The sequence below is a fragment of the Eleutherodactylus coqui genome, chromosome 1, assembly GCF_035609145.1.
Source record: "Eleutherodactylus coqui strain aEleCoq1 chromosome 1, aEleCoq1.hap1, whole genome shotgun sequence".
In the NCBI taxonomy this organism is placed as follows: domain Eukaryota; kingdom Metazoa; phylum Chordata; class Amphibia; order Anura; family Eleutherodactylidae; genus Eleutherodactylus; species Eleutherodactylus coqui.
In genome coordinates this window covers 399,138,399-399,152,850 of record NC_089837.1, presented here as the reverse complement: position 1 = coordinate 399,152,850, position 14,452 = coordinate 399,138,399, and the positions used below count along the sequence as shown (strand labels likewise).

General features: G+C 41.1%; 1 protein-coding gene across 2 annotated transcripts in view; it reads left to right on the top strand.

The window, feature by feature from the left end:
- NALCN (sodium leak channel, non-selective) overlaps positions 1–14,241 on the top strand; it is a 421,791-nt gene extending 407,550 nt beyond the window's left edge. For both annotated transcript variants that reach the window (XM_066593014.1, XM_066593005.1), the window contains 7 exons: positions 228–360; positions 669–784; positions 4,267–4,424; positions 5,108–5,258; positions 6,059–6,202; positions 7,151–7,268; positions 13,757–14,241. In XM_066593014.1, the coding sequence (XP_066449111.1) occupies positions 228–360; positions 669–784; positions 4,267–4,424; positions 5,108–5,258; positions 6,059–6,202; positions 7,151–7,268; positions 13,757–13,950 (1,014 nt within the window). In that variant the 3' untranslated portion in view covers positions 13,951–14,241. The remainder of the gene's footprint in view (positions 1–227; positions 361–668; positions 785–4,266; positions 4,425–5,107; positions 5,259–6,058; positions 6,203–7,150; positions 7,269–13,756) is intronic.
- The last annotated feature ends 211 nt before the right edge of the window (positions 14,242–14,452 follow it).

Here is a 14,452-nt window from a genome sequence, read left to right as displayed (position 1 = left end):
TTGAGCCACACTGCTCATTATTTTTCTTCAATGCCGACCATTAGTGCAAATGTGTTGATGTCAGTCATAACCACCCTCCCGCTGGTGATCATGCAGCCATATGTGATCACTAATATATGTGTATGGTATTGCTTCCCACTGATAAAATACATCTATGTCATTTTACGTTAATGGGTTGAAGACCATAACTGTGACTGTTGGAATTTACTTTGATTTTGTAATTCCAGGTACAACCTCCTTTTTGCACACCCGATAGTAGTAGATACTGGGAAACTGATTGTGGGAATTACGCTGGAGCACTCATGTACTTCTGTTCTTTTTATGTTATTATTGCCTATATCATGTTAAACCTTTTAGTTGGTAAGTAATGTTTGTAATACTTAAAAACACTTAGAAAACAGTTCCCTATGTAACTTGTATTACTTACATTTGTGCAAAGTTTTGGATCAAATCTTTGTTAGCAGATAATGTATTGCTTTAACATTTACCAATAGCATACAGTATATCATGGGAGCACTCCTCTTTGCAAAAGTAGCAGTTTTGATAACATTACAGTACATTAGTGACCATGAGCCTTCTTTTAACCACATGACATAACAATTAGTATTCCAATACATCTATTGTAAATGTGGATATAAGTATCAAGTGAATCTTTTTTCTGATTTCAGCTATAATTGTAGAGAATTTTTCTCTATTCTACTCTACTGAGGAGGATCAGTTGCTAAGCCCCAATGACCTCCGCCATTATCAAATAATATGGAATATGGTTGATGATAAAAGAGAGGTAATATTTTAAAAATGCTATCTGTGATAATCACATAACATGGAGGAACTAGATTTACTAGATTATCTTTCATTTATTGCAAACGATTGTCTATTGCTGAATATATTGAATATATATACTCCTCTAGACTATAACATTCTCAGTATTATATATATATTCACACACATATATATATATATATATATATATATATATATATATATACACATTATATATATATATATATATATATATATATATATATATATATATATATATATATATATATATATATATATATATATATTATACTGAGAATGTTATAGCCTAGAGGAGTCTGCCTTGCAGGAAACCAGTAGTTTCCACAAGCTTGGACACCCCTCATGGTTAACCCTGTTGTTTGCTTCTCAAAATCATGCAGGTTCTGCATAGTAAGCTCAGCACGTGCATTCTTCATTAGGACGTCTGAGGAACTCCTTACTGATTAATTACAATGAGAAACTTGTGTTAAAGTCTCACTTTTAAATAACATTGTCTACATAATCACCAAATGTTATCCAGCTAACAATAAATATCCAATGGGGTATACACAAAAACATAAATGATAAACATTCCATGATAATTCATCAATCATCCATTCATTAACGTTCTCATTGTCTCATTATGATATGCTTTTTTGTCATCTGGCTTGTGCAACTAGACTGCAGTAGTAGTTTAATCTAATATGTAAATTTGCGTAACATACATGATCCTTGTAATGGTGTAATGTTAAGCCAGGATGAAGTGAATATTTGGTGTACATTTTAATGATCTTGCATCAATCATGAATGAAATGCATGTGAATGGTGTTATCTGCCCCTATGGTGGTGGTAGAACATAATTCTATTAATTAGAGAGCTGTCATTTTCAGGTACTGTAGGATCAGTGACTTCTTAAGTCTGTTATTTCAAACCTTTACATTCCACATTGCAACTCTCAACACTTGATTAGCCATTATCACACCATATAGGGAATATATTATATTTAACTATGGTTGCCAAATTCGAACCAGTATAATCCCAAAATTCAACTGAGGCATACCTAATATGATGACTATTTAGAAGTCAATGAGTTCCTAAGAATGTTAACACAAAACATAACCATAGAGGTCCTAAAACATGAATGGATGTCTAAACAACAAAAGATTCATATGTAAAAATGCACCAGATACAACAAATCAAAATTTTACTCAATTATTACAATTTGAGAACAGAAAAAGTCCATTATTTCCCGTTTGGAAGGGGAAAACAGGTCCCTTTTTTATGTCTGGCATCCAGCCACAGGACACCTCCTTGAAGTTATCAAATAATCATGTTGGATCAGCATCCAGAGCATTCAATCTGGAAGGATAGAGCATAGAATTCTTAACATTGGTCTCCCTTAATTGTCATTTAGCCTGCGAGAATTGCATGCTCTTGCACTGTAAGTCCACAGAGAAATCTGGATACTCATGGACTTGTACATTTTCTAGTTGAAGGGAATCTTGTTTTCTTGCAATTATCTCATGATAATTAAGTACTTGGCTATGAAAATCCTCAGTGGGGCAGCAGGAGGAGACTTTGACAGCATACAATGCACCCGTTCCATGGCAAATATAACTGAAAATGTATCTGTATCCAAAGGTGATAAAAAGTTTTAAGAAAAATGGTATGTGAGCTGCCTTCTGTGCACTGAGGTAGTCCTACAAATCTGAAGCCGTAGCATATATCTGTTAAGGCCACAGGGCCCTGTACTCACAGTACATCCAGGCTTCAGAGGAACAGCGCTCAGAGGCCATAGATGTACCTTGGGAGGGCAGCACCAATACAGCCCGGTAGACAATCACAGATCCAAGGCTAAATTGACAATAAAAGGTGGGAACCGATTACCCTCACACAGCAAATGGTCAGGGTTGTGGTTCACTTTAGCGATAGGCCTCAGCACTGATACAGGTCACATCCACTCCTCTGCAGTTACACCATGACTTTATGGAGGAGATGTTTCTGTCCATAGAAGCCCATCATGCAACTCAGGTTGTGCAGCAGCATGGTGGGCAAGATGGTTGAGGGACCGGTAACCGTGAGTCGATCAGAGTGGCGGCAAGTACTAACGGCAGAACTCTACAGGTCTAGGCAGTTGAGGGAACTACCGATTCAGGACACCCGTTTCTCCTCAGATCAACCAGCAGTCCAAGGTGTGATGGGTAAATGCCAGGCAGACAGTTCACTTAAAAATGAATAGAGATTGATCAGCACAGTGGCATGGACAGAATGGGGGAGTCCACCACCATAAAAGGTTGGACCCAGGCACTGTGGATCAATGCTGCCAGCAGATGGGTCAAGGAGAACCCCTGATTCACAAGCAGGTAGAGATCCTAGGGCTTTTATAGCAGGATTGAGTTAGATGAAGGGAAATGGGAGTTTAGCCCAAAATGAGGCCTAAATTACCAGGAGCCGAAGCTCTGTATGTTGTCTGCTTGTCTCAAAGCCTAGGCCATACCCAAGTTAGATAACTGTCTTATCAGTATTAACAGTCAGCAAAGAAATTAACAGCAATTATCTGAACAGTCGTAGCACATAATATATCTATAGAGGAACTCCATATTGTAAATTTCCACGTGGTAGGGAAAAGCTTGCTGATTTTTTCCCTGCAGTGAATGGAACACTGACCCACATGTGCAGTCAGCACTGCATTCACTCAGGTATCGTGGTAATCCCATTGAAAGTGAATGGAGACCTGGTGTGCTTGCACCACCAGCGCTTCAATCATTCTCCTCCTCACTGCAGGATATGCAGTAACACTGCAGTGAGGAGAATGGTGGACACAGGACCTCCGTTGTTGAGATCGGCAGGGGTCTCATCACTTAGGGAAAAACTTTAAATTCTGGTACAACTCTTTTAAAGGGGTTAGCCAGCCTTTAAAAGGCTGCTGCTTGAGTCTCCCGCAAATTAGTTTATTGAAAGGGCCATGGCACTTATGCCAATGCTGCAACTTCTTTAATATTGACATCTGGGCACAACCTTGTTTGTAATTGGCAGACCATATTATTTACAGTGGCCATTCTGAGTGCTACAGGCTTGTCCCGTTGAAGTAGTCAGAGCGGCTGCTATAAAAAATACTGCATTTTGAGCACTGACAAGATCATGCTCAGATGTAAACATTGAAGAGGGTGCTCCCCCACCAATCCTAAGAATAGGCCATCAATTTTTATAAGCTGGATAAGCCATTTTAAGGCCACTATCTGCTAGCCCTTTACTGCCATGTAGTTAGAAGACATGTTTTGGATGTATGATGGAAACTAAATAATTTATTTGAGACTTAAAACTTATCCCTGGATTTGTTTTTCAGTGTTTATCATGTAAATATGCCTAAGAAGTCTAAAAAAGTCTATGAGCTTTTTCTAAGAATGGTTCTCATATAAAGGTAATAACAGTTATGACTTAAGTTGTTGTTTCAAGTGATACTTCTTTGTATGTTATTACCAGGGTGTAATTCCTACATTTCGAGTGAAGTTCCTCCTGAGATTGCTTCGCGGCCGATTAGAAGTAGACTTGGACAAAGACAAACTTTTATTTAAGCATATGTGCTATGAAATGGAGCGCTTGCATAGTGGTGGTGATGTCACCTTTCATGATGTCCTCAGGTACAGTATTTTTATTATATATAATAAAACATATACTCAGCTCTCCGCCGCTGCCGGGGCTCAGGCGCGTCTAGCCGCTTGGATCACGGCACTGTAATGAAGTTCTTTAAGCAGGCAGGGATTTAAAATCCCCGCCTGCTGAAAGGGCTGTGCCTGATTCATTCAATAATTGGCTGAGCGCTGCCTGTGATTGGCTGAGTACTCAGCTAATCAGATACAGCCCTTTCAGCAGGCGGGGATTTCAAATCCTCACCTGCTGAAAGAACTTCATTACACTGCCAAGGACAGAGCAGAGAAGACTTGGCGAGCCCCGACAGCAATGGATAGGTGAGCTTTTTTTTTTTTACACCAGCTAGGAATGATTTTCAGGGAAGGGCTTATATTTAAAGCCCTTCCCTGAAAATCACTGCACGGGTTGTCGGCAGACCGTTGCTTTCAATGGGGCCGCTGGCAGCAACCACAGCCCCATTCAAAGTAATGCTGCACGGACCTGCATCACGCGTGTTTGTGAACGTACGTGGGCACGCCGGTTTTGTGCGCACCTATGTACTCACCAGCATACGCTCATGTGAATGAGGCCTTAGTGTGTGCTTTTATATGCTTATATGTTTAAAACAATGCTGAGAATTCCACTTTAAAATGCTTTGCCCAAATAAATGTTTTTCCATGAAATTTTTCTACAGCATGCTGTCATACAGATCTGTGGACATCAGAAAGAGCCTTCAGTTAGAGGAACTGCTAGCCCGGGAACAGCTGGAGTACACAATAGAAGAAGAAGTGGCGAAACAAACTATACGCATGTGGCTGAAGAAGTGTCTCAAACGTATCCGGGCGGTAAGTAAAATGGAATTCTAAGGCCCCTTCACAAGACATTTTTCTTGTGCAAATTCTGATGTGGATTATGTCCTAGAAATCCACATCGAAATTCAAGCCATCTTAGCTTTCTATTAAATGCAATGTAAATCCATGCCATAGTTAATAAAAGAAAGAACTTACAGGTTAATTCTTGACTTGGTATTCCTGTGGAAAACTGCTTTAGTTTCCATATGCAGATTTGCCTCATTGAATGGGGCTAAATCCATGTCTGGATACTCATGCAAATCCATGGCAGAATTCTGATGCTCAGCCTTGGATGTATGCTCCAGACCTGCGTCTAATAATCCAACATAGAGCTGACACTAATTAACCCTTGTGAACATGCCCATGATTGTTTAATTTCTGTAATTGCCTAAGAGCCACAATATCAGAATGTCCCCATAAGTGCTAATCCTGGTGCTTCCATTTGAGGTCCAGCCATAATGTCCGTATAATATTGCCACCTATGATACCCCATAACATTGCCATCCTCAGAGAAGTACCAGATACAATGCCCCAACAGTGGAAAAAACTGTGCCCCATAAAATTGCCCACAATGCTCCATAAGGGTAGGCAGCCACACTGCCCCCATACCAGTAGATGGCCATTGTACTGGATAAGATTAGACAGCTCTAACACAAGTAGATTGTTACAGAGCCCCATAACATTGTCAGATACATTGCCCCAATAATATGTGTATCACTGTGTTCTGAGAATCATTTTACTTCTAGATTGTGATGGTGAGACATGCATTACTTATGTTACTAAAATTCTTTTAGAAACAACAGCAATCCTGCAGCATTATCCACAGTCTACGAGAGAGCCAGCAACAAGAAAGAGAACGGTTTGGAAACCCTCCTAGTATTGAGACAACACAGCCAAGTGATGACATGAGCCTTAACCAAGACAATGCCCAACCAGAGGTATTTCGTTAAAAATAAATTAACTGAAAAAAATTTGGAAAACAAGCACAAGTCTACTTTTCAGCCTACAAGGGCTTCTGCAAGCCTGAAATAACCAGCTTAATAGAATTGTGACAAACAAACAGGTTTCTCACACCTTGACTTTTTCTGTGTTTATTTAAAGGGGTGAGGAGTTTAGCTGAGCTTGTCAATTGCAGTCTTAGAACAAGGTCTGCCCCTTTTTTTCAACCTATTGTTCTCATCTAAGCTATTTCAGCCTGCCACATTATGGCCTTTGATTAAAGAAAGTGGCACTTCAGCATTTCTTTTGCCTATATAGTGCAGCATAGGCTCTTGTGTATACTTGTTTTAGTTGATAGGCCTCCCCTAGGTTGTCTGCCATCTCAGTTTCTTCCCATGTGATGTAGTTCCTTTGCGACCTACATTTCCCACTATGCTTCTGCGTTTCACAGACAGAAGGAGCTGAGTCTCATCACACTGCACTTGATCTACTCTGAGTCTAAGGGCATCAAATGACAGATCAGTGACACAAAACTTTTGTCTTTTAGCTATGAAACTCCCCTAATTCAAACTGCAGAATCTCCAATGTATTCAATGAGATGGTGCTACCTTCACATCACTCTGCCCTGCCTCCTGCTTGTAAGGCTGGAGCCTGGGAGAACAGTGTGAAGCTGCATTTCATAAGATAGAATGAACTCTTGGCACACAACCTTGTTCCATCCATGCGGGGTCGGAATCCCCATTTTTCGAGACCGCGGTTGAACTCCCACTGATTAGTATAAGGAATAACTTTCTATCTTAGCACAACACCCTTAATGATATATTTTAAAATATTTTCATGGAACTTCACTTTTTTTTATTAATCTGAATTATGTTAAATGTGTTTATAATTTATTGATATCTTGATGTAGAAGCCTAATATTAGAATATTTTACGTTCTTCTTATAGACAAGCGGTCAGCCTAAGCTTCTAAGTCCTACCTTTTCTGATCTCATGAGAGATCATCAAGATTCTATTGAAGGTGTAATGCGATCAAGAAGAGTTGGACAGTGGCATCTACCAGCAGGTGGGTAAAAAGAAATGCTCTGCAATCTGCAGGGATGAGTTTTGGTTACAGTTTAATGCATGATTTAATACAATAAGTACATTCCCTGTGTAGAATTTTTAACATTTAACCCCATAACGACCATCTGCCATAAATACAGTGAGCCGTCACAGGTGGCTCCGTATACGCAGTGGGTGCTGGCTATTTTTGACAGCTCACACCTGCCTGCAGTGCCAGTGATTAAAGCCAGCTTTGATCAGTGTAAACTGTTTAGATGCCGCTGTCAAAGTTGACAGGACATCTGAGCAGCCAGCTAAAGTGTATTTCCTTCCGGTACCCCATTGCTTCCCCTCACATTACAATTGTGGGATGCCGATGGGTTCACTTAGCAGCTCAGAGCCTAATGAACACTCCCAGCACTACTATGTATTGCAGTATATTGACCTCTGCTTGTGGCATGGCTTAATAGACTAAGTTAAAAATAATATATTCTGCAATACTGAAGTTTTGCGATTTATTGTAGAAGCGATCAAACTATTTCAAGTTCAAGTCTCTTATGGAGAGTAAAAAAAATTTTTTTACATTTTTAAAACAAAAAAAAAACTGTATAAATTTGGTATTACCACATTTGTATTGATTCACAGAACAGAGTTGTAGCTAGGTTTCCCTGCATGCGGGGCAAAATTCAGTTTGGTGCCCCCCCCCCCTTCCTTCCACAGCTACATGTAGCATAACTCGTTGGGAAGCAGGATGAACAGATTATCCAGCAACCGATAAGGCATTCAAAGTGCATAGCTGTAAATGTGCGCTGAGAAACTGCCGAGGCAACTGTCTGACACCCAGCTAGTATTGTCCACCAGTCTTATACTAATTAATATGACCTATATATCATACTTGCTGGGTGTCAGGTGGTTGCCTTGCCAACTGTCCTGCCTGGTGTTCATCTATAGCTCTCCACTGTGGATGTCACATTGGGCAAGAGAGTGCTGTATGCCTGCCCAACCCCTTTAATAAAGCCCCTTTTCTGTGTAAATTTGCTGGTACAGCATCCCACAGTTATACAACATTTGCATGTGAGTGCTAATGATATACAGAAGGTGATAAATGTTTGTTTGCTAGGAGCCCCTACCCAACAAGTGGTTGGACCCACAGCAATCAATTGTATGAGTAAGTAAAATAATATTTAACTCGCACAGTTAGCCAGGCAGGGGGTCCACAGGGTGAGGGTCCTATGTAAAAAATATCACTCCCCTCCAATATACAGTCCCATGTAAATAACTTCACTCTTCTCCCCTCCAACATAGTCCCACATAAAATCACTCCATCCAGCCCCACAACACAGTCCCATGTAAGCCATATCTCCCAACTTTTGAACAATGAAAAGAAGAATAACTGTAGCTCCGTGCTTAGCATGCCCTGGCAAATCTTTGTGAAAGACTGCACACTTTTTACACAAAGCCTCACCCTCTGTATCCCATAATAGTGCCTTTTAGCGATACCCTCACTGTAATAGTGTCCCTCAGTGACCCCCTCACAGTAATAGTGACCCCCTGAATGGCCCCATTAGTAATAGTGACTCGATTAGTGGCCCCAATAGTAATAGTGATCCCCATAATGGATCCAGTAGTAATAGTGGTCCCATAGTGGCCCTGGTAAAAACAGAGATCCATTTGGTGGGCCCAGAAGTAATAGTGACCCCTTTAGTGGCCCCACAGTGTTTCCAGTAGAAATAGCACCTCCACAGTAGCCCCAGTAGTAATAGTGACCTTCAACCACTCGACAAGCATTTAGCTTGTAGCCCCAGTCCAGTGGCAGCTGCACCGCTGCTATAATCAGTGCGACCTCTGACCTCTGCCCTGGCTGCAAGACACCATATTAAATCTGGTACTGTCCTGCAGAAAACGTGACAGTTGGGAGGCATACTTAAACATCACTCCCTCCAGCCCCCACAACAAACTCCCATGTAAACATCACTCCCTCCAGCCCCCACAACAAACTCCCATGTAAACATCACTCCCTCCAGCCCCCACAACAAACTCCCATGCAAACATCACTCCCTCCAGCCCCCACAACAAACTCCCATGTAAACATCACTCCCTCCAGCCCCCACAACAAACTCCCATGTAAACATCACTCCCTCCAGCCCCCACAACAAACTCCCATGTAAACATCACTCCTTCCAGCCCCCACAACAAACTCCCATTTAAACATCACTCCCTCCAGCCCCCACAACAAACTCCCATGTAAACATCACTCCCTCCAGCCCCCACAACAAACTCCCATGCAAACATCACTCCCTCCAGCCCCCACAACAAACTCCCATGTAAACATCACTCCCTCCAGCCCCCACAACAAACTCCCATGTAAACATCACTCCCTCCAGCCCCCACAACAAACTCCCATGTAAACATCACTCCTTCCAGCCCCCACAACAAACTCCCATTTAAACATCACTCCCTCCAGCCCCTACAACAAACTCCCATGTAAAGATCACTCCCTCCAGCCCCCACAACAAACTCCCATGTTAACATAACTCCCTCCAGCCCCTACAACAAACTCCCATGTAAACATCACTCCCTCCAGCCCCAAAACACAGTCCAATGTAGTTACCCTCTCCAGCGTAGGGTTCCATCCTCACCTGCACATAGCTTCCTGCTGTGCACACATCTGAGGAGGCTCTACCCCTCCTGTGACCTCATACTTCTAGCCACAGAAGGCAGTAGCCCAGTCACCAAGGAGCAGCGCCAAAAAGCTGATTGCCAGTGCCTGCATTAGCAATCAGCTGTGGACAGTGTGTGCAGATGACGCCCCCATTCTTTCCCTTTTAATAGCACCCGTGGAAAAAGCCCCGCCAGGCCTCTCCTAACTATGCCCCAGCCACAGAATAAAGTTAACATTTCATTTTTGCCACACAGTGAACACCATAAAATCAAAACACAAAACAATATCAGAATTGTGGGTTTTTTTCTGTTTCACCCCACTTAAAAATGTAACTTTTTTCAGTAAATTATATGGCACATTAATTTATAGTATTAAAAATATGTCTTGTCCTACACAAAAAACAAACCCTCATACAGTTATATCAAGAAAAAAATAAAAATGTTGTAATCTTGAAAATGATGATAAAAAATGGGAAGGGAAATTTGAGAAATTATTGGTCATTAGAGGGTTAACAAATAACACGTTTACCATTGAAATTTGTCTTTAGAGAAATCATTTCCATACATAACCATTTCATAAGGTGTGGCAAAAATAATGGAACCACCACACTTGAAGGCTATTCACCAAGGTCACAGACATGACACAAAGCAATCCTTATATAGTAGCTAAACATTTGGCTTTGGAAAACGCACAGCACCAGTAAACTAATTTAATTAATGGTGTATGTTTTTCTAGATGAAGTAGAGGAAAAATTAAGGAATCACTCTGTAATTTGCATTTCTAGAACAATTACTGTCTAAAAATGCTAATTTGCCTACTTAAAGACCTCAATGAGATGTTGAACTTGACTAATTGGAAGGTAACATGGCACCGACAAGAGTTCAAAACTGAAACTTTGGAAATGATTAAAAAACTCTTTCAAGATGGAATTCCAACGCAGAGTGTAGCAAGAGATGGTGATTGTTCCTGACCAGCTACATGTAAGATTTGGTGCAAATATAATGGGAGGTTATAAAGGAAAAACATCCGGGTAGACTGAGGAAGATGTCGAAGCGTCATGATAGAAAACTCAAATCAATATGCCTTGAATACTGAAAGTGGCCAACAAAACAAATGGATGATGGCGACGTGCCGGATGCATGCGCAGTGCAAACTTTTCTTCTTTAAATCTCCCGCTTTCCCGCAGATCCGCGGCACGTCCACAGTGACAGCTGTGGCTGTTCCACGGTTCGGACAGCTTCCATTGACTTCAATGGAAACCGTCCCATGGGATCCCCAGAAAAATGGAGCGTGCTGTGATTTCTTCCCACGCGTGCAATGCGAACGCTGGGAGAGAAAATAGCATCCGCATGCTTAAAATTGTTTTTCGGATGCTAATGCATCCCTATGGGCGGCTTGATTTGCGTATATCCCGCACGGGTTCCACAAATTAAATCCGCCCGTGGACATTAGGCCTAAAAAATTGGCTGAAAAAAATGAGATCTACAACTCCAATTCCAAAAAAGTCTGGACACTTTAAAATAAATGTTAAGAAATAAAAATGCAATGATTTGGAAACCTATATAACCATATTTTATTCACAATACAACACAAATCAGTTTGTTGTAAGTTGAAAGTATGACATTTTTCCATTTTATTTTTAAAAAATTTACTCATTGGCAGAAACTAGAGATGAGCGAACACGTTCGGCTCCGCCCCTTTTTCGCCCGAACACCGAACTTTGCGAACACTTCAGTGTTCGGGCGAAAAAGTTCGGGGGCCGCCGTGGCAGCGCGGGGGGGTGCGGCGGGGAGTGGGGGGGAGAGGGAGAGAGAGAGGGCTCCCCCCTGTTCCCCGCTACTGCCGCCCGCGCCGCCGCGCATCTCCCCGCCCCCCGGCGGCACCCGGACACTTACGCGCGAACACTGCAGTGTTCGGCAAAGCCGGTGTCCGGGTGCGGATGTGTCCGTAACGGACACGTTCGCTCATCCCTAGCAGAAACATATCTCAGAATAGTTAGTAGAAAGGTACCAAAAGGCTGGAAAAGTAAGTGGTGCTAAGGAAAAACAGCTGGAGAATCAATTTTCACATGACTACATCTGAAAAAGCAAAGGTGGTCACAATTTTACCAATCTGCGAAAAACTGTCCAAAAATTGTGAAACAAATTCAGAAAAAAATGATTGGATGAAAGTGATATTCAGTGATGAATTCTGAATCTGTATTGGCCAAGGAGATGATGTTGGAAGTTTGTTTCTGGTGCCATTGTAATGAAACCTACTAAGATGACAGCTGGAAGAAAACAAACACATTATTCTCACTTGTTTATACATGGTTGCATGTCAGGTAGAAGAGGAGGAGAGATGGCAATCTGTACCACAACAGATAACACACAGGTGTACATAGACATTTTAAACACTGTTCTCATTCCATCGATAAAAAATGGGTGTGGATTTTTTCAGAGATATTATGCATCTTGCCACAAAGCAAAGAATGTTAAAGCTTTTCTTCAGGAAAGTCATATCAAGTCAGTGACATGTCCAGCAAACGGTTCAATCCTAATTTCATTGAAAATTTATGTTTCATCAATTTTTATTAAAGCATTTTAGTTTTTACAGAACCGAAGATAAACATTTCCAATCATCGCTATTGCAATTATCAATCATTAAACAAACCACTTATAACAACTGAACACAATCAGGTAATTAAGTAAGTAAGTTACAGTGATACATTCCTGATGATGCTAATAACCCGCAATCAGTATCACTGTCTATCAACTGAACCAAAAGTTGAACATATCTGAGCCCTATTTCTGATCTTTCCTGATAAAAAGGTGGGGGCGGGGAGGAACCCTCATCCACACACCATACACACATGAGGAGGAAAGGGAGAACACATAGTTCAAAGATTTATATAAGAGAAAATATGTGCTTATCACCATGAAGCATTAATATTTCTCTATTGACCTATCGAAAGAGTTATCGATCCTAGACTGCAGTCTGCGGCTTTCCAATCAATCTTCCATATTCCGGAGATTTCTGGAAGTAAATCCAGGGACTCCAAATGTCTATAAACTTCTCCCGACCGTCTCTCTCCTGCGCCACCAACTCCTCCATAGTCAACAACTCATTAACCTCCTGTATCCACTCCACTGTTGTCGGGATCTTTTGCGTTATCCAAATATCTAGGTATAACTGAGCGTTCGAATTTCATTGAAAATTTATGTTGGAAATTATAAAGACTGCTGCATGACAAGCCTTCATCATGCACATCTGAACTGTCAATCCAAGTCAAACGCCTGCAGCACAAACAGAATACCCTTGCCCAAGGGGAGGTTCTTACTGCACAGCCACTGCTGGAAGATGGATTCAAATCCTCCACTTGTCACAAATCACTAAATCCTATACGAATGGCAGCAGACACACTTAGGTGCAATAAAACAGGTTCTTTCATCAATTGATGCATGATTAAGCGGTAGGAGGAACGTTTTGATAGCCAATGATATGCCTGTATTATCCATGTTTTAAACTATTTAAGGGGGGTTGTATCAGATTGTGCCATCTGAACTGTCAGTCACTCTTCGAGAAAGTTGAAACTAGTTTGATGTTAAATATTGTATCTTTACTGAAGTTCTTGCCTTAAAATATTCAGGCCATCATAAAAGTCCAAGGAAGAGCAACAAGTACTGAGGTTTGTTTTTTTTGTATGATTCCAAAATTATTTCCTCTGCATTTAGTGATTCCTCTAATTGATCTGGAAAAACATATGCTATCAGTTAAAATAATTTACTTTCACCTAAGTGTGGAGGTTGTATAATTATATGACCTATGGTTTGTACGGTAGCTCAGAAATGTCTTCATGTGATCTACAGCACCAAAACCTATAAGTCATTCCGTGTCTTCTGTGAACCTGCGTATTGGAGGGCGTTCCACTACAATATCTGCTGTGGGGAAGATGAATGCCATGTCTGATGCTGTTTCTTGTGGCTCAGAAGTCAAGAAGTGGTGGACAAGACAACTTACTGTGGAGAGCGATGAAAGTGGTGATGACCTACTTGATATGTAAGATGTGTAAGAACAATGGGTAAAAGAACCCAGGCAACTGTGAGACAGCACAGAATTTTTTTTACATAGCTAATACTGTGTTGAAAATCTTAAACATTCCTGTTCTGGGTTTCATGGTTAGTTTGTAGGGGTGAAAGAATGTATGGCTCCCATTTGAAATGTGTCTGAGTTGGCCATGCTGGTGAAAGCAAAGCAAAAGTACGGTGATGGCGCTGCCTCATTTATTTCATTTTTTACCTCGTAATGGTTTCCATAGGCAGTCTACTTTTACAGTATAGAGCGTTGTTTTAGTTGATGGTAAATTGGATGTTTCCAAAATACATCAAGTACAATTTATCAAGAACACACTTGGTAGGACCCCTATAGATTTCTTTAACCCCTTAATACCACAGGGCGTACATTTACATCCTGGGTGTGCAGGTTTTATATGTAGTGAGATTGTGAGCCAATCCCACTTCATACAAAGTGGGTGCTGGCAGTCTGTTATAGCAAATACCTGCCTG